At 43.3% G+C, this 26,026-nt stretch overlaps 1 protein-coding gene across 1 annotated transcript in view; it reads right to left on the bottom strand.

The window, feature by feature from the left end:
* FANCI (FA complementation group I) overlaps positions 1-26,026 on the bottom strand; it is a 60,381-nt gene that overhangs the window by 2,231 nt on the left and 32,124 nt on the right. The window contains exons 21-35 of the mRNA XM_083184177.1: positions 23,354-23,539; positions 23,150-23,271; positions 21,729-21,893; positions 20,703-20,882; positions 20,180-20,346; positions 18,156-18,229; positions 16,768-16,884; positions 16,349-16,400; positions 15,158-15,285; positions 12,049-12,117; positions 10,806-10,899; positions 10,426-10,610; positions 5,153-5,209; positions 3,132-3,191; positions 2,546-2,611 (exon numbers count right to left, since the gene is read on the bottom strand). Coding sequence (XP_083040303.1) covers positions 2,546-2,611; positions 3,132-3,191; positions 5,153-5,209; positions 10,426-10,610; positions 10,806-10,899; positions 12,049-12,117; positions 15,158-15,285; positions 16,349-16,400; positions 16,768-16,884; positions 18,156-18,229; positions 20,180-20,346; positions 20,703-20,882; positions 21,729-21,893; positions 23,150-23,271; positions 23,354-23,539 — 1,722 coding nt within the window. The remainder of the gene's footprint in view (positions 1-2,545; positions 2,612-3,131; positions 3,192-5,152; positions 5,210-10,425; positions 10,611-10,805; positions 10,900-12,048; positions 12,118-15,157; positions 15,286-16,348; positions 16,401-16,767; positions 16,885-18,155; positions 18,230-20,179; positions 20,347-20,702; positions 20,883-21,728; positions 21,894-23,149; positions 23,272-23,353; positions 23,540-26,026) is intronic.

Below are 26,026 nucleotides of genomic sequence, written 5' to 3'. Positions count from 1 at the left end.
ATACAAAACATTGTATGCAAAAGGAGCACAAGCAGTGTACTGTATGCAATCCTGCCGCCCAGACCGACTGGGTTTTGCATGCGTACATGTATTGGGGGCCTTTAGAGTGTGCAGAGTGAGGAAGCGGAAAATGGAATAAACAAGTGACAAAACTTCACTACAAATCTTATGTCACGCAACCATAAACATAAAGCAAACATACACAGCAAGCACGCAGAGGGAATTCAGTATCCTCAAGCAATCGGAGAGCTGGATTATACTAGAAGTACAAATATACAGCTAAGCAGTAAAGTCCCCAGACCTGCAGCACAAGCAAATCTCAATGCCTGAGTGGAACTTGCCAAAAACCTTAAACACACCATATAGCCTCTAGCAATTTAAGCCTGACTAATAATCTTGAATCCAACAGGACACTGTTGGATTAAAGGATGGCCAACCCCTCTTGGGAATCCTTGCACACAGTTCGTTTTTTTTTTCCCTGTAAGGCAGAGGTCCAGGAATTGTAAAACAAAGGGCATGTAGCACATCGAAGGGATAGCTGGAAGAAAATAAAGACCACGAATCTCCACTGAGAAACATTGGAACAATAGGTTGAATAGGAACTTTAGTAGCTGTATACACTCCTGGCAGAGACAACCTCTAGGAGTCAGATAATCTTCCAAGTAAATATTTTAATTCACCAAGCAAGCGGTTCAAATAGATCAGACTACAAAAAAAAATTCAAAACAAGTTCCCTCTAAGATGTGTGCGTGTGCACGCAACTCGCAGAGTGCCCGCACACAAATTAGGACAGAGCTCACAAACATATGTTGCCGCACGCCTATCAGAGCTACAGCTGGCTCCAGGCATGTTTTAGTTGTGCGGTCGCGCAGGGCGCTGACATATTGGAGCCTAGAGCCAGCCTGTGTGCTCTGTGCGGTGTCAGACACCGGTGCAGCACAAAACGCACTGAGGAGCGCCCCACCGAAGTCACTGTATTTAGGCACGACCGCCCCATGGTAAGGAGAATGTCACTGTGGGATGGGGGGGGGGGGGGGGGGGGGTGTATTTATGTACCTTGCACTGTGGGGGGCCTATATGTGTCTGACAATGTGGGGGGTGTTGTTATGCCCCAAAATTTTAATTTCCTTCCAAGTTGCACAGCCAATATCTTTTGCCGGACAAAAATTGTATAAATGACTGCAATTCAGGAAACAAGCCCAACCGGTGCATGAAAATCTTGACAGCACATACACCTAAACCTTAAAAAGAATGGAACTCATTCCTTTCATAATGAGCTAAATAAGCCTGCAAGATGCGGTGTTAAGGTTTAGCCAAAAACCAAGATGTGAGCCTTCAGTATATTCAGAACAGCCACCTCTGGAGTCCCATTCACCCTCTAAATAACTGCCTAAGCAGCCACGATTTTAAATGCAATTGACATATGGAGGATGGTCCTTGTGGCAGGTCTGGATCATGCGGAAGAGAGCATATGGCATCAATCAACCCATGTCCAGTGGGACTCAACAAATCTGTGATTGCTTGAAGCAGGGAACTCTCTATGGACAGAGGCGCTCCTAGAGATTCAAGTAGTTTTTCTAGAGTAGTGGAGACTTGCTCTAAACCTTGGACCAAGTGGACCAAACCTTTAGCAAAGGACAACTCAGCTGATTGAAGAGACCAAAAAAAAAAATCCGCAAACTGCTGCAACAGCTCTCACATAGCCCCAGGGAGCTCCGCCACCCAAAACAATGTATCCACTAGTGGAGATGCACTCTTATGCGGTGTACACAGTACAATTTGACATTCAATTGTGACTATATAGTCAAAATCCAATCAGGATTGCAAATACATTGAATGGAGATAGAACATGTTTTTAAGCTTTTGTTACCGATGCGCGCTCCCGTTCAGCTGAAATCAAAAAGCCAAATAGACATTGCAGCAATCAAATAGTGCAAATCAAATGTAGATGGCATGAATTGTATGTAAATAGTAGAGTTAGCAAAAATTGCATAGCCATCGAATCTTAAGTCGAATAGCAAAGAAATCTCACCGTGTGTACACAGCATTAGCCTCTGCAGGAGTACCAAACCACAGTTCAACCATGCATGTAGAAGTTTAGTTTTACACTTGCCACATGCAAACCTTTATTGGACAATTCTACCCTTTGGAGCTTTGTCCATCTGGACTTTTTGATGAAAAGCAGGATCCGACATGTTTAGAACCAAAAAAATAATAATATATATATATATTTTTTTTTTTTAACCAGGTTTCTTTTGCGTTAATGTTTCAATGAAAACAAATTGAATCCTGCTTAATAGATTAATATTTTGAAACATTGCTGATGTTGCCACTTTAGCAAGTAGCAAAAAAAATAAAATAATAAATACATTGCATAGTGGTGGATTGTATATAGTAGGAATTCCCTATGCACATTACTGGTAACAGTTTACTGAGCTACATTTATCCATACATCTATAAATGTATAATATGTTGTCTTTCACCAAACTAGTATCGGAGAAATCTACCCATTGCTGGTACATATATATATATATACACAACATACCGTAGAAAGTACTGTGGCTTCTTCATTTTTCTTCTTTTCTCCTGAAAAACTTTCACTCTGTATGTTCTGTTTGTAGGTAACACAATATTATATAATAAAATCAGAGCACACTATGGTATTCTATAAAGCAGGAATAAAATATCTGCAGAATAAGCTCAACCACTATTAACTTAAAAAACAAAACTCTTTCTAGTGTTCACTTGAACAACTTTAGTTTGAAAGATAATAAATTAAAATATTTATAAATGCATATCAGTGCTGATATACAGACCACACTGTGCTAGAAGCACTACAGCAGACAGCGATACCCCAGGCAGGGAGGAGGAACTGCGTGAGTTTTCAAAGATAGCGGGTGCTAGAATGAACACTATGTTCGTTATATCGATTAGATAATTATCGGGTTGATAATTAAGTGTATACCCTGCAAAACTATTTCTCAGATTGATCCAATGGGGCCTACACATGTAGCGACGTGTGCCAGCGATTTGAGGGATGCTAGATTGCTCAGCACACAGCGATACCAGCAAGCAAAATACAATGGGTCGTAACCAACAAAGATAAAAAAGACCTGAGTAGGTCCACATACCTGAGCATATGTAATGAAGGCATAACACTGTGGTGTGAGATGTGAACCAGAGAGCTTAACCTGCAGGTGAGATAGCTGTAGTGAACATACAGTAGTTGTACAAGCATACACAGTAATACCCCATTCACACTGATAACCAAATTACAGGGTTTAGCAGTTCTATCCGGTAATTTGCTTTTTAACACCGTTCCTTTTGTGGTGTGCACGGGTCTACTCTGGTCGGCATTCCCAGGTCCGCGACCCTGCTTTATTCCTGGGAATACCGACCTGAGTTGACCCGTTCACACCACAAAAAAAACCTGTGTTGAAAAGCAAATGACTGGGTAGAAGTGTTTCACCTGATAATTTGGACAGCAGTGTGAACGGGGCAGCCAGCTTTATTATGCAGAATTTAAATACCAAGTAAAGACCATGTTTTTCAGACTGGCAGTCTGAACGCGGTAGAAGTAAAAGAAAGTGGTTTATAAGCAGATTTGTATAGGTTCTGCAGACAAGCACAGTTATACAGGTAAGCAGAGAAAGCTGCGGCCTAGAAAAGCTGTGCAGGCATGTAGTAAACAAGAAGAGAAAGCTGGGGCTAAGTAGAGTTGTACAGGTACTGTATACAGTAAGCAAGCAGGGAAAGCTGTGACTAAGCACAGCTGTACAGGCATACAGTAAACAATAAGAGAAAACTGTACAGGTATGCAGTAAGCAAGCAGAGAAAGATGTGGCCAAGTAGAGTTGTACAGTTACTCTATACCAGTGGTAGCCAACCCTAGCCCTCGAGAGCTACCAACAGTTTACATTTTCCAGAAAACCTAGCTGCTGCACAGCTGCACCCATTAATCACTGACACATTTTAAAAGATACACAGATGGAGCTAATTAGCTCACTTGTGATTCTGTGAGGAGACCTGCAAAACATGCACTGTTGGTAGCACTCGAGGACTAGGTTTGACTACCCCAGCTCTATACAGTAAGCAAGACGGGAAATCTGTGGCTAAACACAGCTGTACAGGCAGGGTGTGGTATGACTGCCCGACAATCGGGATGCCGATGGTCAGTATCCCGACATCGGAATCCCGACAGCCAGTGCTCCGAAAGGGGCCGAGTGTGCAAAGAAGCCCCTTGCAAATTCGCTTCACTCGCCACAGGTTCTATTCTCCCTCTATGGGGGTCGTGGACCCCCAAAAGGGAGAATAGCCCGTCAGTCGGGATCCTGACTGTTGGGCATTTAAACAGTTGAGATTCCAATGTCGGAGTACTGACCATCGGAATCCCGACTGTCCGGCAGTCATCTGGCACCTGTACAGGCACGCAGTAAGCAAGCAGAGAATACTGCGGCAAAGCACAGCTGTACATGCACACAGTAAGCAAACAGAGAAAGCTACAGATAAGCACAGCTGTAGAGGTGTTGCCCTGAGGAAGGTCTGCGAAGCGTACGCCGGCTTCACTAGCCGTGCGGCTGCTCCCCTTGCGTTACACAATCCCTGTCTGTGTCATATATTAGTCCTTTTAAGGGCTCTAATGTAAATAATTTGTGTGAGACTGTACTATATTTACTGCCGATTTGGAACAATGTACATTGTGGGCACTCTGGCTCGTGTCCAATTTAGCCAGGAAACACACATCCTTATGTGTGAGCATACAGTGGGCTCCTAAACCCCTAAATAGCCATCAGCGATTCTGCTGATAATAGTATTTTTTACACCACTGCCGATCTCAGACACAACAGTTGTTACGTATGAAGGCATGTCAGATCCTGTGGTTGTGAAATGTGCTATGAATAGGCACTACTAAATATATACAATTCTGTATACTGTACTAAAAAAATCTCTGATGTTGCCATACATTAGAGTACAATTGTGTCAATCAACCCGGTCATATCTTGAAAGAACACCGCAACATTATATGTGATACATGTAATACTGCAGCAAAGCACAACTGTACAGGCACACAGTGAGCAAGCACAGAAAGCTGTAAATAAGCAGAGTTGGACAGGAATACAGTAAGTAACCTATAGAGCCACCACAAACTTACCAACTTTTCCAAACGAGTAGGAATCTTTCCAGCATGATTAGTGCAGACCTGAAAATACTGAAGGCAACATGAGTTTCTGATAAGTAATATAAAAGACAGTGCTTAGGACTGCATATGGACTTAATAAAAAAAATATGCCTTTATATATGGCCCAAATATAATTTATATTAAATTTTAATAATAATCAAATAAGACTTTTTATAAGTGTAATACTGTGCATGAAAATAGGATTTTAATTACCTACCGGTAAATTATTTTCTTTTAGTCCATAGGATATACTGGGAAGGTATCGAACAATGGGGTATAGAAGGGGTCCAGAGTGGCCAGTGCACTAAAACTTCAATTCCCTGTGTGCTAGTTCCTTCCCTCTAGCCCCCACCTACAGCCCAGTTTAGAAAACTGTGCCTGAATGAGACTGACATACAAAGGGAAGAACATGTAGAATAACAGATAAACATGTAACAGTAACCAATGTATAAAAGGAAAAAAATTCTGCAAAAACCATGTGCCTAAACAAGGAATCAAATGATTCCGAATAAGAATAGTAAGGCAAAAACACACAGGGCAAAGTCTCAGAACAGAGATTTTTATCGCATGCAATGCGATGGCCTGGGGACATGAAAGCAGTGAATAAATTAACTTATCGCATCGCATGCGATTTTTCAAACGCAGAATAGCCCTCTAAGCAATTAACATAATGGGCGCCTTTCTAGGAAACAAGTACCAAGAGATGTCTCCAGACTCGACCACCTTCCATGGAATCGTGCCCCATTGGTCACAGCTCCCCAGCCTTAGGCTTGCATCCATCATCAACAAAGTCCATGACTGAATCCCGAAGTAACGCCCTACCGTCAGGCTCGGAGAATGAAGCCACCACAGTAGAGAGATTGGTACTCTTTACCTAGATGGGCGCCCGCGATTGAAATCGCGGGCGTCGGGGGTAAAAATCGCGGGCATCGCGGGTAAATCGCGGGTACATAAAAATCTGCTACCCGCGATGACCGCGATTTTCCCATAGGGAACAATGTTAAAAACGCTGATTGAGCGCGATTTTCATGTAAAATGCCTCAATGGCCGCGATTTGGCCATAGGAATCAATGTTAAATGGGCCACAGAGCCCAAATAGGCACAATTAACCCTTAAAATGTCCCCCCAAATTTTTAACGCCACCCCACGATCCACGCCAACCCGAAGCGTGGCGAGCGCAGCGAGCCCGCGAGGGGCGGCGGTACGCGTCCTACGACCTTTTCATGCCCTACTATCCACTAGGGCGTGGAGTGAGAATAGAATAATGTGGCGAGCGCAGCGAGCCACCGAGCCCGAAGCGTGGCGAGGGGACGCGGATACCTTCACAGGTAAACGCGTCCCCTCGCGGGCTTCACAGGTGTCCGCGTCGCCACGGACACCTGTGAAGCCCACGAGGGGACGCGTATATCTGTGAAGGTATCCGCGTCCCCTCGCGGGGCTCGCTGCGCGCGCCACGCTTCGGGCTCGGTGGCTCGCCACACTATTCTATTCTCACTCCACACCCTAGGGATAGTAGGGGCGCGTACCGCCGCCGCTCGCCACGCTTCGGGTTGGCGTGGATCGTGGTGTGGCGTTACAAATTTGGGGGGACATTTAAGGGTTAATTGTGCTTATTTGGGCTCTGTGGCCCATTTAACATTGATTCCTATGGCCAAATCGGGTCCATTGAGGCATTGAACAGTAAAATCGTGTCCATCGGGCCTTTTAACATTGATTCCTATGGCAAATCGGGAGCATCGCGTCGCGGGCATCGCGGGTACATTTATGGGCAGCCGCGACGCGACCGACGCGATTTCCATGTTTAACATGGGTTTCAATGGGAAATCGCGGGCATCGCGTCGGTCGCGTCGCGGACAGACATAAATGTACCCGCGATCACCACGACGGGCGCCCATCTAGGTAAAGAGTACCGAGAGATTCTTGTTTGAGGTGATAACCGAATTATCTTCTGCACATGGAGGCGCAGGCCCAACCATTTGCTTAGAAGGTCTTGTTGGAATGTTCGTGTGTGAAACCTGCCCTATAGAATTGCCACGTACAAGGCCACCATTTTCCCCAGGAGATGTATACAGGAGTGAATGGAGATTTCGGTTAGTTTTTAACATGGAGCAAACCATCGCTTGAATCGTCTTTGCCTTGTCTTCTGGAAGAATTGCCTTCTGAGATACCATATCCAAAAGCATGCCCAGAATAGAAGCCTCTGGGAAGGTACCAGGTGGGACTTCTGTAGATTTAGTAACCAACCTTGTCGGGTCAAAAGGGCTGGCGTGATCATGACACTGTGCTCAAATTGTTCGCTTGACGGGGCTTTTAGCAGAATGTTATCCAAATATGGAACAACATTCACCCCCAGAATACTCAGCTGGAGCATCATTTTCGCCATGACTTTTGTAAAAGCTCTTGGTGCCATGGAAAGTCCAAAGGGGAGTGCCTGAAATTGATAGTGCTGGTCAAGAATCATAAACCTCAGATACGCTTGGTGAGGAGGCCATATAGGAACATGAAGATATGCATCCCTGATATTCAGGGATACAAGAAATTCCTTTTCCTCCACATTTGAAATCAATGCTTGTAGGAACTCCATTTTGAATTTGAAGACCCTTAGGTAACCGTTTAGCAATTGGAGATTTAGAATAGGTCTCAGTGACCCATCTAGTTTGGGTACTACGAATAGGTTGAAGTAATAACCCTTGTTCCTGAGATGAGCAGAAATCGGGATTATTACTCGCATGGATTCTAGGTGCTGAATGGCTTCCAGAAGATTCATGCAAGAATCGCATAAAACTGGCAAATATAATTTGAAGAATCTAGGAGGAGGTGGAATCAGAAACTATTTTGTAGCCCTGAGAGATAAAATCGATTACAAAGGGATCCCAACAAGATTTGCTCCAGAAATGATGAAAATGCCAGAGACGAGCCCCCACCAGGAGATCCCCTAGGGATAACGGAACTGTCATGTGGAGGGTGGGAGTAGAGCTAGCGGTCTGCTCTGGACAGGTAGAGGCTATTTGTTTTCGCAGCTTACCACGGGCACCTCTTGCATGCCCCCAAAATCGAATAGCCCGAAAAGACTGCAACAAAGGAGGTCGTGGTATTGCAGAATGGAGGTACTTAGATTTGACGGCTGTAACCTGTGATATCCACTTATTAAGTTCCTCACCGAAAAGTGCTTCGCTTGTAAAGGGTAACTCCTACACCTGGGATAGCCAACTCCAGTCCTCGAGAGCTACCAACAGTTAATGTTTTCCAGGTCTCCTCACAAAATCACAAGTGAAGTAATGAACTCCACCTGCGGATCTTTTAAATTGTGTTAGTGAGTAGTAAGGGCACCTGTGCAGCAGCTAGGTTGTCTGGAAAATGTGAACTGTTGGTAGCTTTAGATGACTGGAGTTGGCTACCAACTGCCCTACACTCTCCTTCTGAAGAAACCGCTACACCAGTGGTCCCCAAACTGTGTGCCATGGCACCCTGGGGTCTCTTGGGACAATTGCAGGGGTGCCCTGGGATGGTGGTCCAGGAACAATTCAAATTAATTTGGCTACAGTAATAAGCAAAACCAGTGCTCGTGGCTTACCATTATAAAACATGTGGACAATCAGAAACAAATCCTTACCCTCATCACATAACTGATCTTAAGGAAGACATATAACCCCAATTTAATTTTTTTCTACATTTCCCAATAACAAACTTTTGACTCATGGGTCTTTAGGGTGCCATGAGTCAAAAAAGTTTGGGAACCACTACGCTAGTGTTAACAGTAAAGGCCCCCATACATTAGTCCAACTTGTCCTAGGGACAAGTCGGACTTGATTTCACCCTGCAGCTCCCCGGGAGGGGGACACACGATTAGGCACTTGATGTGCCAAAGTTTGCATATGATAAATCGCATGGATTTATCATATGCAGTCCCCGGGGAGCTGCAGGAGGAGGGAGCCATGCGGGGGACATCAGCGGGCGGGGATGCCGGCTAATAGAGAGCCGAGCAGGGGGAGGCTGTTGCGGTGGGGTGAGAGAGGTCTCAGCCAATCAATGGCTTGCTAGTCATCTGTATGGGCTTTTTTTTTTTTCATGTTATCTGTTCCTAACGGCTCCCGCCGCAGCCAGCGTCATCCTCCCTGCCCGGCGCCCTGCTCCCGCTGTCACCCCACCACAACAGCTTTAAGTGCCTCCTGCCCGGCTCCCTATGCAGTCTCCCCCTGCTCGGCTCTCAATAGCTGGTATCCCCCGCCCGCTGTCATCCCCCGCATGGCTCCGGGGCTGGGCTGCATATAAGATTTAGCAAATCTTATGTGCAGCCCGTCCGACCTCCCGACCCTGATCCGATGCGCATGGGACCGCGCATCGGATGGGGTGTCTGCAAGTGCGATTTGGGCCGATTTCACGGCCCGATTCATCCGAATCGGGTGAAATCGTGCCCAAATCGCAAAGTGTATGGGGGCCTTAACAGTGGAGAAATGTGTCAAGGATCTGGGGCCGACCAAAGAGAGACAATAGAGCGGGAGAATAGAGAACCAGCATGCGCCACCCTTACTGTGTGAATATAGCACACAGGCAGCGTTTTATAAATGGCAGATCCCAGTAGAACCCTCCAGAGCCACTAACTATAACCCCCTTGTTACTGTAATCTTTTGCTGTGAAGAAGGGCCTGGTATAGCTGTGGAGCCGAGGCAGATGCTGCTGTAATGGCACCCGCAGTCTGTGCTGTTCCCGTCCTCGGGAGGCTCCACCCCCATGATGGCATGGGCTCTCTCTCACACTGGCGCACCAGTGATGTATTTCACCGCCTCTGGGGCCTGAAGCCCTGTATCACACTCACCAATTGCGTCTTCAGCATTGAAAGGGGTTGGCGGCGTGCTGCAGGTAAGTTTGCTAACCTCCAGCATCCGCAAATCGACGCGGCCACTCACCCGTGAGACAGACCATTAACCCTTAATGAGGTTTCCCCCCTTACTCTTGCGGTGCAGGCAGGGAGATGCCAGCCATCTCTGCCTGAAAATAATAAAGTAAAATAAAAAATTCTTGAAGAAGTGCTCTGGATAAACCAGAGTATGCATCCCACCCCGAGTTACATTTTTCGAAACTGTGCTGTGGGAGGGGGCATAGAGGGGAGGAGCCAGCACACAGGGAATTGAAGTTTTAATGCATCGGCTACTCTGGACCCCTTCTATACCCCATTGTTCTATACCTTACCAGTAAACCCTATGGATGTTAGAGAAATATAGGTTTGCAATGGTGGAATGACTCACATATTTAACGAGGGCTGTAAGGACTATGTACATCTTTGTGAGCTCCTTCAGCAAAGTGTCCATACAAGTTCCGGCTGGCAGCGCTGTCTGGACCAGCTCATGACATGCAGTTAGTAATGTGCCCAGCTGGAGGATGATGGCCTTTTCCACCGGTTCTCTAGGGTTTGTAGCTTGAGTTCCATCCCCTGCCAATAAACAATATGTTTAAGATAAGAACTCAGCTGTATTTGTCTGTATTGTCGTCTGGCTAAAGTCCTGTGCAGTACATAGATGACGCTTACCCTAATCTACACATAATATGTGCCTTCTATAAGATATAATTTGTTTCCCTTTATAGAAAAATAAAAATATCGAGCACATTACAGTCCTCATCCGCTTACCGTTTCCCTTCTCCGAGCCAAGCTGGGTTTTCAGCTTTGTGATCAGCCAGTCCACCTCATCCAACACCTTTGTAGCTTGGCCAAAAACCAAAATCTAAAAAGAGGGAAGAAACCATGGGAAACGCACCTTAGTTGTAATTAACTTTATCTTCTATTTCATATAAATGTTAAAAAGCTCCTTAAAAAAGGTTTATTTGTAGAAAAGATCAGATTTGTCCAGCATGGATAGTTTAATGGTTAGCATTACTGCCTCACAGCAATGAGGTCTTCAGTTCAATTCCCACCACGGCTGTAATTGTGTGGAGTTTGCTTGCTTGGGTTTCCTCCCCCCCAAAAAATACTGGTAGGCTAATTGGGTCCCAACAAAAATGTACTGTCGTGTGACAGGGAATATTCTATGTAAAGCTCTGCAGAATGTGTGTGCTATATAAAATCACTGGTATTTTCTAAAACTAGTAATAATGAAAATGAAAGTCTATACCACTATATAAATAATATATCTATATGCAAAGAACAGACAAAAAACACTGTGCGCTGAATATATATCAAGGGATCCTTAAAGGAACAAACAGTCCCAAAAGTTGTTGTAGTAGGAGATATAGTCCAATCCTCCTTGGGATAAAGCTGGAACAGCACTTGGGAAATTCAGCCCAGCTACTCAGTTTCTAAAACCTAAGTTAAAACTGTATCCACCAGGTAATGTCTAGAAGATCAGAAACGGGCGCTCGATAGTGCTCAATAGTTTTTGTAAAAGTTTATTCCAACATATAACATATAGGCAGAAGTATAAATTGACGTACCAACGCTGGCGGTTCTCAGTCACCGCAGTCAGAGAGCATGAATACGGTGCAATGCACCTTCAGTTGGATCCGGTTACACTCTGACAAAGTTGATACGAAACGCATAGGGGCGTGGCCTAGCGTCCAGATCACCACCACTGCTGTGTAGCTGAGGACGGAGTGTAACCGGCTTCAAATGAAGGTGCCTTGCACCGTATTCATGCTCTCTGACTTCAGTGACTGAGAACAGCCTGCATTGGTACGTAAATTTACACCTCTGCCTATATGTTATATGTTTTACAAAGACTATTCATGCACTATCGAGCGCCCGTTTCTGTTCTACATATATACATACATACACACACACACACACACACACACACACACACTTAGTATAGTGTAGGAGAACAGTATGATTATGTTATAAAATTATGAAGAATGTGCGTCTTATATTGGATACTTACAGTGACTGTAGGTGCTGCAGTCTTCACATTTACAATTTTAAAGTGAGATTGCTTCTCCACTTCAATGTCCTGCAGAGACAAATCACTTATCACTATGCACTACTATCATATTTCCTCTATGGCTGGTTATGTATAAATTATGGGGTATAAAGAAAGTTGAACCATTTGCATAATTAGCAGTAGCAATGTTGCTTTGTAACTTTATACACTATATGGGGGAAAAAACTATTCAGATGCCTCACCATTACTCCAACATGGACTATAATGACACTGTAAATACATATACTATAATAAACAGGTGGTGCCTCTTTTGCAGCGATAACAGTTTCCACTCTTCTTGGAACTTTCAACAAGCTTTTTGAGCGCTTCTGTGGGAAATTGTGCCCATTCAGTCTGTAGGGCATTAACCTCTTCAGTGGTGGTTTTTTTTTTAGGGAGAGCTCCCCACTGGGTGAGTTTTTTAGGGGGGGGCGCTCCCTAAAAAAACCCCACCACACTGTCTCCCGGGGCTGGGCAGCACCGCTGAGCACTTTGTCAGCCGCTGCCCGGCTCTGCCCCCTGCAACCCAGCCCTGCCCCCGGCGTGTAGTTAGTCCTATCACAGACTGTAATACAACAGCCGGGCGGGTGGGGAGAGGAGGAGGCATGGCCGAGCAGAGGGAACCGGGCAGCGCTGAAGCTAGCCGATTGTAGTACTCAGCTCAGCGGCGCTTCCCGGCGCTAAGCAGTGGCAATCTCAAGAATTTTCTGGGCTTGCCAGTATGGGCACTGAAGCATAGTCCGGACAATTCTCAGGATTACCACTGAAGGGGTTAATGAAGTCAGGCACTGATGTTGGATGAGAGAGCTTGGCTCGCAATCTAAATTCCAGTTCATCCCAAAGGTGCTCTATGGGGTTGAAGTCAGGGCTTTGTACTGCCCAGTTAAGTTATTCTACACCAAACTCATCAAGCCATGTATTTATAGTCCTTGCTTTGTGCACTGGGGCACAGTTATGTTGGAATAGAACAGGGCCTTCCCCAAACTGTTGCCACAAAATTGAAAGCATAGCATTGTTTTAAATGTCTTGTTATGCTGAAGCATTAGGATTGCCCTTCACTGGAGAAAAGGGGCCTAGGACAAACCCTGAAAAACAGCCCCATACCATTATCCCTCCTTCACCAAACTTCAGTTGGCATAATGCAGTCAGGCAGGTAAAGTTCTCCTTGCATCTGCCAAACTCAGACTCGCCCCATCTGACTGACAAACAGAAGCGTGATTCGTCACTCCTCAGAACATGTTTCCAATGCTCCGCAGTCCAGTGTCGGTGTACTTTATACCACTCCACCTGACGCGTGGCATTGGACTTATTAATGCGAGGATTACATGCAGCTGCTCGGCCATGGAAACCCATTCCACGAACCACCCACCGCAAAGTTTTGGGGCTTACATTAATGCTAACGGAATTCCGGAAAGCTATGGAATCAGCAGAAGTGGTATATATTGGTGACTTTTGTATACCATGCACCTTAGCAGTCATTTACCTCACTCCGGGATCTTCCACATCATGACCGAGTTACTGTTGTTCCTAAACGTTTCCACTGTCAAATAATATCACTTACAGTTGACCGTGGAATATCCAGTATGGATGAAACATAAACTGTCTTATTGAAAATTTTGAATTCTATCACAGTACGAAGTCACTGAGCTATTCAGAACAACCAATGTTATATGACAAATGTTCACAAATGGCCTGGTTTTGATTGTGTACACCTGTGGCAACAGGTGGTAAAACACCCAAATTCAATAATTAACATGTGTGGCCAAATACTTTTGTCCACATCGTGTGTGTTAATGACTGTTAATAAAAATATATGCCTACAGGGAACAGTGAAGCTGTTTCAAGGTTTGGTTAACATATATACGCGTATTACCTCCACCCCAGAAAGAAAGCCTTAACATTGTGGTATAGTTTGGAGATACTTTCATTAGGTCTTCCTCTGTTCTGAGATCATAATATACTTTACATGTAGTGATTTACATATCTTTTTATATTGTGTGTGCTCGCATTTATACCTACTGTATATTGCTATCACTGCCTATGCGTGTATATATATATATATATATATGTTTTTTTTTTCTTTTTTTTTATAATTTGCAGTGCTACAATAAAGTATTGTTGAAAAAAAATATAAGCCTACATGAAAAAAAGTCACGTGTAAGTACACCCAAGGAATCGGGCCATTGTAAATCCAGCCTTTGCAGTGAACTTATAGTCTCTTACATTAGATTTGCTGAACACTGAACAGGTCATCCTTAAAAACTGCTTCCATTCTTTGGGGTTGAGGCCTAACACTTTGACTTGGCACTTCTAAATACTGCTTAGTCTACTTACTGGTCATGAGGCATAAAAAGGTGTAACTAGAGCCTTACTGTCCTATGTATGACTCTATAGCCTCAGCCTTTGCTGCCTAGAAGCTGGTCACATTATTGTATAGGGAGAGGCCCTATGGATTACTCTGTACAGTATTATCCTCAGCATTTGCTGCCTAGAAGCTGGTAACGTGATTGTATAGGGAGAGGCCCTATGGATCACTCAGTAGTATAACCTCAGCGTTCGCTGCCTGTATATTTCTCTATACATGTATAGATTTCTGTACATTATGTGTTTTTCTTTTTTGTACCAAACATACAGGCAGAGGTGAGATAGTCTAGTATCCAGATGATAGAGCTACAGTTAATAGGTCCACCCCAATTGGTTGACATGCAAAAGGCAGACAATGCTTAAGGTCAACAGGTTCAAAAAGGTAGAAAAACATATGGTCGAGTTCCTGTGTAAGACTATGATGGAAATAGTAACCTGCCGGGATACACGCCTCCACTAACATGGCTCCGATATGCTGAAACATACAAAATCAAACCCCCAACAACCCGTTTTCATGGCGACCTTTGGACCTTAAATCTTTTCTACTGTCTTCTTTTCCAGATCGATCTGTGTAAAAGCTTTTCAGCAAAAAATTGACTTTATTTTATTTACTTCATTTATTCCATAATATCCACAGTTGTACCTTAGTTATTCCAAATGACAATACATGCTTTAGTATATAGAAATACAGAACTTTATCATTTACCTGATCAATATCACCGAGGTGCCCATGGATGTCCTGGCAAAGCTCCCGGAGCAGACTAACTGGGCTCTTGAATAGAGAATGCATGCTAAACAGAAGAGTCATTATTCCTTTACAGAACTGGACATCATCTATGGAAAGAAGGTAAATCGGCATTAAACCACCTGAGAAACTTATGTTCAGTGCTCAGGTGTTACATAGTTGCATAGTAGGTGAGGCTGAATAAAGACTTGCGTCCATCTAGTTCAACCTATGTTTATAGTAGCTTATCCCTTGTTGTATAGTATGTTCTGATATTTTAAAGACAGTTTATGTTACTTGTTCGTACCCATGGATGTTTTTTACCAATAAATGTTTATCCAACCTTATTTTAAACATGTTGACATACTGTATCCCTTATAGGGCCTGACGCCTGCTCATATGAATATTCACCAACTTTCATAACTTGGAGGGAAGAGAGGGGGGGTGAGAGCACGATTCGTTAACATTGGGATAAACACAGGAAATGGCTTGACTGATACTGATTTGGGAGACTATAGGACAGGTCTAGGCAACGTTTGGCTTGCTAGCTGTTGTGAAACTATGGTGGGTATACAATCCCAGGCAAATTTTTCGCCAGGCGATTGAAAACCGTTTTGTGGGCGAAATTTACTCACCCTATTCAATTCCAGTGCAGATTTTTCGACATGGTGAAAAATCCAGCATCAGCGTAAACCAAAGGGATCGTCGAAATTGCAGCAAATTCAATTGATTTTGGCGAATTTGCGGGCCTTCTGCCCATGTATGTCCATTGTGATATGCCCCAAAAAAAAAGGGAAGTGACATCGGCGAAAATGGACTAAAAATGGGCGACAATGCCCTGATTGACGAATTATTGCTGATTTCTCGCCTGGCCAGTTATAAGCCCATCATGCACTGCCACAGATTTGCTATTAGGGTATTCTAAAACTGTGGAAGTAAATGCTGGGAAGGGTAGTTTCACATCAGATGGTGAGCCACAGGCCTGGTAGAGGATCAATGGGAGAGCTGAGTAGGAAGATGAGAGTAGATACATTTTCATTTGAGGGATCAAATGAAAAGAAGATTCCAGAAGGTTCTAGGAAGAAAATCGAGCAGGTTGCTGGCCGTAGAAGAGAATACCATTTCATGAAGACAAGAGAAATGTATACACCTTCAAACTAAAGTCATTCTTACCAAAATTAGTATCTTTACAAATTTTAACAGTCCACGATAGCATCTGCACAAACTGCAAGAGAAAAACAAAATTCTATATCATTTATTGCCATTTTCACTCTGAACAAATTAAAAGTGTGTGCGACTGAGTCTCTGCATCTGTACACTAAATGGTAAAATGTAGTAGTTACAGCTTTTTTCCCCAATACATGTTCTTTTCTGTTCTGTATGCAGATAGATAGATATATGAGGAGAAATCTGCATGTTAGAGAGAATAAATCTCAAGGCACATCCAGTGCACAGAGTTTGGCCATAACTTGTTTATCCAACATAATTTGACAGATGGACCCCACCATGTGTATCTTATATGATCCTAGTAATCATGCAATAGTTTACCGTCAGTGTGTGTGTGTGACTTCTAGCACATGATAATTGCTGACCTGCTGAGAAGAGGGTTCCAGAAACTTGGATAATATAGACAGGATACTGACTAACAGTACAGCTTCTTTGCTATTAAACTCATCCTCTCCACTGCTCAGCTGGTTCATAAGAGGTCTCTGTGTGAAGAGAATACATGTAAAGAGGGAAGGTTAGCCATTTATTTACTAATTGTTTATGTATATGCAGTGTTGTTGGATGTAGTCTAAAAGAGAATTTCCCTATCAGGAGTGTCCAGAAGCCAGGCTTCCTTTCATATTCCATACTATCTGGTCATATCCTGATTACCCCCAAATATAAGCGGATGACTTCTACAGAAAGTGACACAAAGGGGGAAATGTAATTGCCTGTGAGATTCAGGCATCGGAGAGATTCTAAGGTTTAACATGGCAATTATTTAAAACGCAATACCAACATGTCTATTACAAAATGTCAGATTGGATTCAGAAACTCCTGCTCTGCATTATTACTAACAGAACTGAGAGAATAGAATATCTCTTCAGCATCTTCCATACCTCCCCCAACAAATTCCCAGATTCATGGAGCCCTCACCCTACTTACTACAAGGTTGTTTCTCCACTTCAGAACTAAACTAACCCTTATCATTACATCCTATAGATATGGACAGTGACTGCAATCATTCCCACCCCATTCTCTAATGTTACCTCATAGTTACTCTTACTTTCTCCCCTTTTCTACTTGTACAGAAATTCAAATTGGTGTTCAGCGTATTTGCTCTTTAGCTCAGTTTGACAATCCTACCATAACAGTGCATTATAATTATACCACAATATACCAGCTTGTCCACTCCGTATTCCCCCCCCACACTTTTCCATATAATTATTTCTGTATCCCCTACTGCTTTCCCATTCATAGTGCTGTTTGAAAAATCAATACAAAGTGATATTCAAAAAAGCCCAAACTGTAGATATACCACCAAGCAGTGGTGGGGGCACAAATCTCACGCACAAGCAATCAACTATGACCAACATAGGAAAATCTGAAAGAATATGCATATAACACCTTAATAATACAGCATAGAAAACTGTCCAGAATCATCACTACAGAGCACCAAAAAAGTAACCTCATGTCAGAGATACAGAAGAGATTTTTAGACAGTCCGTAAAAAGTTCCCTTTATCAGTTTGTCAGAGAACACCAACACTATTGTTTCCACGCAGAGCAGAGTATGAACTTAGGGGCGTGGACTTGAAGGAAAAGCCCACTTCACTTTATGGTTTATTTAGCTATGTGGACCCATAGCGGAGACCATTTCAAATAAAGTGATTCTGTCTGTGATTTACAGTATGTGTGAAATAAAGAATTCAAGAAAAAACTGATATATACAATAATGTATGTACAGAACATAATTAAATATATTAGAAATGTACCTGAAACTGTGTAATTAGCCAGGAAGCCCTTTCCATAACATTCGTTTCACCAGCATCCTCTTCATCATCATTATCTAAAAATAAAATGTATTAAATACACAGATGTTAGTAACTTTTTGTATAATGTGAGTACCAAATAGCTAGGTTTTATGTTCTTACATAATACCTGTCTCTGCAACCACGAAGAATTACATATGCATCTAAGGTATGGTAGGCAAAACAAGACTATTTGGATGCAAAATATTAAAATGGTAGGAAAAGCCTTGGGGGGGGTTTCAGTACCTGCCAATATTTCCAACAAGTGGAAATCTGGTCAGTTCAGTATTCAATCCTGGCCGGGACTCGACTCCACACCAAGTCTCCAACTATCCACCTTCCCTTCCAACCACAGCAGAAGCTGCTGCAGCAGCCAGAGCAAGTCTCCAACTATCCACCTTCCCTTCCAACCACAGCAGAGCAGAAGCTGCTGCAGCAGCCCCAGCAGGTCTAGACAGACCAACTCGAAACAAGCCTTCTTTTTTCTAGAGTAGAGCAGAAGCTGCTGCAGCAGCCAGAGCAAGTCTCCAACTATACACTTCCCAACCACAGCAGGGCAGAAGCTGCTGCAGCAGGTACAGAGGATCACAAAAACCCTCAATGAATAAGCAAACAATCAAGAGAAAAAAAATTGCTGGCTGGGGATCGATCTGACATGGATTTCACAACAATAGAGGAATGTCTTATTATTCCAGCATCACGTCTCAAAGGTTAAAGCCTAATTCACCCTTTGTGGTATCTTGATGACTAAGACAATGTCTAGGTTGATGGTCAATATGTCGACATACATATAGCCAGACTTGATTTCATATTCTTCGGCAAGATAGTGGTTTTGGCAAATACAATTTTTCCCTCAGAACATTACGAACTTACCACCTAAAACAAGTTACCATTTTTATTCTCTCTCTTTGCCTAAGGTGTTACAGATGTGTCCCTTTACTTATTTGCTATGTATAACAGCTTTCTGTAGTGGGACCTCCATGCTTACACATCGCAATATACAGCAAGCATTCGCACCAGCCTCCAGCAGCATCACAGCCTATTATAGTAACAGGCGCGTGTGTACACACACAACCCACTATTCTGCTATTTGCAAAAAGTACACATCTGTATTTAAAGGATGGGAACTTCTTCTCATCTATAACAACCACCAGGGAGGAGATCCCGCCACCAAATACATATCACCGCTGAAGGGTCCAAGTGAGTGGTCTCGAAAACATTGGGGAAGATGGAGCTTATTCTTATTAAGTAGGTAAGCAAGTTTTATTTATGTAGCGCACTTTCTCTAACAGGACTCAAGGCGCTTTACAGACATCAAAACAATGCACATAATACATAGGATTCGGGTAGTACAGCAATAGATAAGTTACACAGGCATAAAACAAATCCTTGAGAACACAGTAGGCACAATGTAGTGTTGGTGCAGGCATTTTGGATAATAACTTCCACAAGTTGTGTATTCCACCCTAAGAAGGTACCAAGTGAGGCAGCCATCTAAGGCGCCCTGGGTGGAATAGGTTACCCTTGAAAAAAATAACACAAAATGAAATGATTGCTGTGTGGAGTAGGGTCCCAAAATACCAATATACCATTCACCAGAGTACCAGATGGGGCAGCCATGTAGGCGCACTACGAAGGTGACACTGTGGGAGGTGAGCCATATAAGGACCCAATGCAGATATAGGAAAGTGGATGCTTGTGTAGTAGTATGATATACAGTGCATGGAAACATCCACGAGAAGCACATCCTGCCTGCAGATGATGTACGCAGTGCACCCCAAGGCAACCAGCTGGGGTGCACTGCGTAGGTCGCTGCTGGCAGTGTGTGAGGGAATAAAAAGAGTATCTACCTCTTAGCAAAAATGGCTTTTCCTAATGTTCTATTTAAGATAATTAATTAATCAAATATAAAATTCAATTTCTGAAGGTAATATATTACATTAAGCTTTTTATTTCTTTTTTTTTTAAAGAGATAATAAAAAAATTACCCAGTGCTGCAAGAAACTGTGCAATCTTTGTGTGGTAGTGTAGCTGGATCGTGTAAAATATTTGTGCCAAACCTTCCAGACAGAGCAAAGATATATTCTTCCCTTTATCCTTTTTCCCAGAATCCTCAGTAGCAGACGGAATTGAAGTGTATCGCCACATTAACACCCTGTGTGTATAGAAAGGTAGATGTTTTGGAAATCCACTGTTTATGCATTTTCTCCTTGATCACTGTAATTAACCTGATTTTCTGGCTGTCTAGTCAGTTTAGTTAAACACCGAGATGAGCATGTTATTAAAGAAGCAGAATTTTTTGTTCAAGAGACCATATATATATAATGTTACTGTATTTTGGGCAAACTATATGGGTCAAGAGGTTCTTATTATCCATCAAGTTCTATGTTTCTATGTTATTTTTGCTAGGAATCTTTCCAGAATACTTAGAGTAATGTAAATATCAGTTACGATCAATAATCCGGCATCCAGAGGATAAACATTTTAGTAAGAGGATTTCCTGCTCATTACCTGGTTATCTCACAAATACAGTGGAACATTTTTTCACAGTTCTGTCCATCAGGCCCGTCAGTGACTCCAGTCTCCTTGAGCTGCTGGATCTTTTGCAGTGCCACACTGACAGTGTATCTCATGAAGTCCAGATTGGCTCGAAGGACGCTAAGGCTTTCCTCATGTGCTCTTGTGCTGTCTCTACACAGAAATGAATCACACAGAATGTAAAGAACAAAAAAGTTCATAAACTACACATTCCAAACTCAGGGGTAGATGTATCATCCGTGGTTCTGGGGGAGAAGCGGTATTAGCGAACTTTATGTGCACCGATACCGCTTCTCACCTATGTAAGAAGCAGCCGTGGGGTGCTAGATGACAGGGGCGCTGCTATATAAATTATAGCAATCCGATATGCAGGGCAAATGTATGAATGGTCAGCAGCGCTGACTGTTCCGCCCTCTACTGCTATTGACTTCAAAAGCTGCAGGTGGCAAGATCCCGCGCATGCCCAGACCAGCCGGCGGAGGGAAAGGAAACAGCACATCAGTGTGAACTGATATGCGGTCTCCAGGAGGGTGACATCACCAGAGGGGGGAGTTTGCACTCCCCCACTTCGGCAAACAATATATTTATTTATTAACAGTTTCTTATGTAGCGCATACATATTCTGCATCGCTTTACAGAGTATTGTTGAACATTCACATCAGTCCCTGCCCCAGTGGAGCTAACAATCTATATTCCCTACCACATGCACACGCACACACAGACATTATAGGGTTAATTTTGTTGGGAGCCAATTAACCTGCCAGTATATTTTTGGATTGTAGGAGGAAACCCACATCTTGTCGGTCTCCCCTCCTGCTTCGCCTTGTTAATGCGGCGAAGCAGGAAGTATTATAGCGGTGCGATAAGCGCTGCTATAATACATCTATACTCTTGATTCACAATCCATCAATGGGCACAATCCGTTCAAAAAGAAATATAGCAAACACTTTCACTGAATAATTAGTATGGACGATATAAAGGATAAGATGAATACTGCACCTGAATAATGCTGTTAGGATCGTGGAAACAAAGCCCATCGATAGCAGACTTCTACATGTTTTATTATTGCCGGCCTGTTTTCCTTTCCCAGACTTCTCTTTTAAGATATCAGCAAGTTTGCTGTAGCACTTAAATATTCCTAAAATATTGTCAAACTTGCTTTTGCTGGGGAAAAAAAAATGTACATGAATTAGAATATTTGTATATAAATAAAAATAATATTTGGGTGTATATTTACCAAAGGTCAATTTTCATTGATTTTAGTTTAATGGGAGTCAATCTAAATTGAAATGAACTTTCAGGGGCTATAACCCACATGTACGAACAGATACATTTTTTTTTTAGAGCCACTTTTAGATGTTAGTACAGATATATTTTTAAGGCCCAGAAATACAACATCAAATAAGATTATTATAGGATTAAAAAATAAAAAAGGTGAAAAAAAAGTAGTAAAATGCTGGAAAGACAATACTAAAAATACTGTTGCTTTTAGTATGAATAAGAATTCTATTTAGCCTGGGTCAAGGTGGTGCAAAAATCTCAATGCATTGATGTTAAATGTGTAGGTACTTGTATACTTTCACGGCTCCCATCGCATGCCATATGTAGTGGCATGCAATGCGATTTTTCCGGGTTTTTTATGCATTTGTTATAAAAATCGCATGCCATGCGATTTTGATCACAAATGCATCCAAATGCATGTAAATGAGTAGGAAACATGTTAAATGCACCCCAAATGTCTTTTTTCACACTGTACCACCCCCACCCCGAAGCGTGGCGAGCCCGCGAGGTGGCGGCGGTACGCATCCTACGACCTTTTCATACCCCCACTATCCACGTCGGCGTGGAGTTGAGAATAGAAAGCTCGCTGCGCTCGCCACGAGCGCAGCGAGCCACCGAGCCCCGCGAGGGGACGCGGATACCTTCACAGGTATCCGTGTCCCCTCGCGGGATTCACAGCTATCAGTGTCCCCTCGCTGCGCTCGCCACACTTTCTATTCTCAACTCCATGCCGACGTGGATAGTGGGGGTATGAAAAGGTCGTAGGACGCGAACCGCTGCGCTCGCCACGCTTCGGGTTGGCGTTCATAGTGGGGGTGGTACAGTAACAAATGCTTTTTGGGGTGCATTTAACATGATTTTAACACATGTCAATGATTTCTGTGAAAAATGGCATCGCATCGCATGCAATGTGATTTTTTCCTATACGATGCCCATCGTGGGAGCAGTGATACTACACAAGTACCCATGTGTATTTATGCTCTTTGCAAGTTAATTGCTACATATCAGTATGCAGTCAGGTGCTAAACTTAGCCTACCAGTAGATACAACCAGACATAATTGTTTCCATATAGAAATGGTTAAAAAAAAAAAAAAAGATAAATGCTTTTGCTTATATGAATGCTATATATTTTACCTACCTAAAATTTGCTGTGGAATAGTTGTACTCAATCAGCACCTCACATACTCCCATAACCAACACGGCATAGTTGTAGTTTTTCATCCCGACACCAGACGTCAGGGAGAATTCAGCAGACTTGTCCTAATGGGGATGGAGCAGAGAATGAATAAAACAAAACATTTAAAACGAACAAGTATTTATTTCCATGATGAAAGAGAATTACCAGTTCAAATTCCTCCAGATCACATTTAGTCATTCTCCTGGTGATGGATTCTAGGATTTCGTCAATTTCTTGCCGACATGCAATGCTGTCGTCATCATCGTCATCATCCATTCCTCTCTCCTGCAGTAAACTGCTCCTATGCTTATACCAGTTTAGACAACTGTGAATAGTGCTCAGCAAGTGTCCCTGCAATATATATTTATTTCATAAAGATACCTATATTATTGGGTAAAAAAGTCTTAAGCCCCCCCCCATACATTACTCTCCCTGGAGCCGCCCGGGGAGCTTCCCGGATGGCAGGATCGCACCTTGGCCAAGCCCTCATGTGCACAATGAGTGCTCTGGGCCTCACACATGTCATTCCCTCTACTGTTGCACACCAAGCACCTAATTCCCCCAGAAGATCTGCCTTCAGTCATACATGCATTTGTATAATTTTCGTAGACTACTGCAATGCCCTCTACCTTGGGCACCTAGCAAAAGAAGTGCACTGCTTGCAGATGGTACAAAATGCCGCTGCCAGGCTATTAACCAACCAGCAACGCTCCAGCCACATTACACCCATTCTTTACACCATTAACTGGCTGCCTGTAAGATAGCAAATTGCCTTTAAGATTGGCTTAATGACTTTCAGAGCCCTTCATGATCAAAATCCAAGGTACTTGAAGCAGCTTCTAAATCCTTACTGCCACTCTTGATTACTGAAATCTGCAGATGATGGACAATTAACAATACCTTGAATCTGCCTGAACTCATGTGGGGGTAGAGCTTTCAGCTTTGTGGCTCTGTCTCTAAGGAACTCTCTTCCCCGCACAGTGCAAGAGGCACCCACACTGGATTAATTCAAAAATAGACTAAAGACATTCCTGTTCCCTCAAGCATTTCACTAATATCCACTGTTAAGCTGGTTTTGTGTGCTATAAATCACTTTGAGTCATATTGGGAGAAAAGAACTATATAAATAAAATTATTTTTAATCTTCAAAGACGTAATGATATCCAGTGAGTGTAGCGCTGCCTCTTCCTACTAGGAATGATACCAATGAGTCAATAACTCCTGCAGGAGTAGGAATGTTTGCTGTCGAGTAGGCATGGTGAACTGTCAAACGGAGCCGCCTGGTCATGGTCTTTTTAGAAGACAACATCTGCAGTCAACATCAATGTGGTGAGCCTGCACCACTTCTAATGTGGCATCCTCTGGAGGCCCATCTCTCATAGCTGGGACTACAATCTCCTGGTTCAGATGAAACAGTGAGACAACCTTGGGCAGGAAGTCCAAGCAAGTGTGGAGGTTTGCCCTATCAGGATGGAACTCAAGGAAGGGCGAATGCCATGAAATAGCCAAGAGGAACAGAGTCTTCCACAAAAGCTAACAGAGGTCCACAGAGTCCCGCGGCTCAAAGTGACCCGATTGGAGGGCATGAAGTACCAGGGAAAGATCCCAAGGAGCCACAAATGGAGACTGGACATGAAGGACTCCCTGGAGAAACATCTTGAGATTTGCAAAGGCAGCAAGCTGCCACTGAAAGAGAACAGAAAGGGATGAGATTTGAACCTTCAGGGATGGCAGCCTAAGGTCCAGCTCCAGCCTGACTAAAGGACTGCCAACAGATGGGAAATATGAAAGGATCGAGTGCAGAAGCCCCTGGAAGAAGAAGAAGAACACCAAGTGAAGATCTTCCATATTTTATGATAGATCCTGGCAGACTAAGCCTTCCTAGCCCGAAGCGAAGTCCTGATTACGGTCCGAGAAAAATCCTTCCTTTTCAAGAATGATGTTTCAACAGCCTCAGTGTCAAAGCAAGGCGGCTGAGATCTGGATACAGACAGAGACCCTGTGACAGAAGATTTGGATGCTTCAGAAGACACCAGGGCATATCAATGGATAGAGTGAGGATATCAGTGTACCACAGATGCCACATCCAATCTGGAGCCACCAGAATCATTGTGCCACCCTCTGCTTTGGCCTTGCTTTGCACTCTGTGTGGCCATAGAGATGGGAGAAAATGTGTAAACAAGGGGAAAAGTCCAAGGGGCCACTAGAAATGCTTCGGGATTCCAAGTGCAAGAGCCATATCTCAGTACTTTTCTGTTGTGCCGTGATACCATGGGGTCTATGTCCAGAAGACCAACATGCAATGTGATGAAAACTAAGTACAAAAAGTATGTGCATACTTTTTGGACTGTGCGATGAGGTGCGCGCTGCCGCGCACCTTATCGCACACATCGCACAGCCCGCAGGTCATCTTGCAATGAGGCTCACCAAATTCTTAATGCCCTAAGAGAGGGACGTTATGGCTACTCCTGACTTCATAGACACAGATATTGATATGTGTAACCGTTTTAACGCACTCTCTATTCTCTTTTCCATGGGGTCCTTTAAGGACGCACCGTCCTCCAATGGTATGGTTGTACGAGTGGTGACTTCAGAAACAGCCGCATCTATCTTAGGGATGCTACACCATTTTAAAAAGTCCTCATCCTCAATAGGGAACATCCTATCAATCCTCTTAAAGAAACCAACTCGTTTGTCCACATTACTCCAGTCCTTTGTTAATATATCCTTAACAACTTTATGGACAGGGAAGCACCTGCATCTGTCCTCAAATAAGGTATTCAACTCTGTCTTCTCTGGTTGCTTATAATTAAGAGTTTTATAGAGGTTTTTTAATAC

This window comes from Crinia signifera, chromosome 4, assembly GCF_055691185.1.
Source record: "Crinia signifera chromosome 4, ASM5569118v1, whole genome shotgun sequence".
NCBI lineage: Eukaryota > Metazoa > Chordata > Amphibia > Anura > Myobatrachidae > Crinia > Crinia signifera.
Note: the sequence above shows the minus strand (reverse complement) of the source record. Positions and strands in the feature narration are given on the sequence as shown.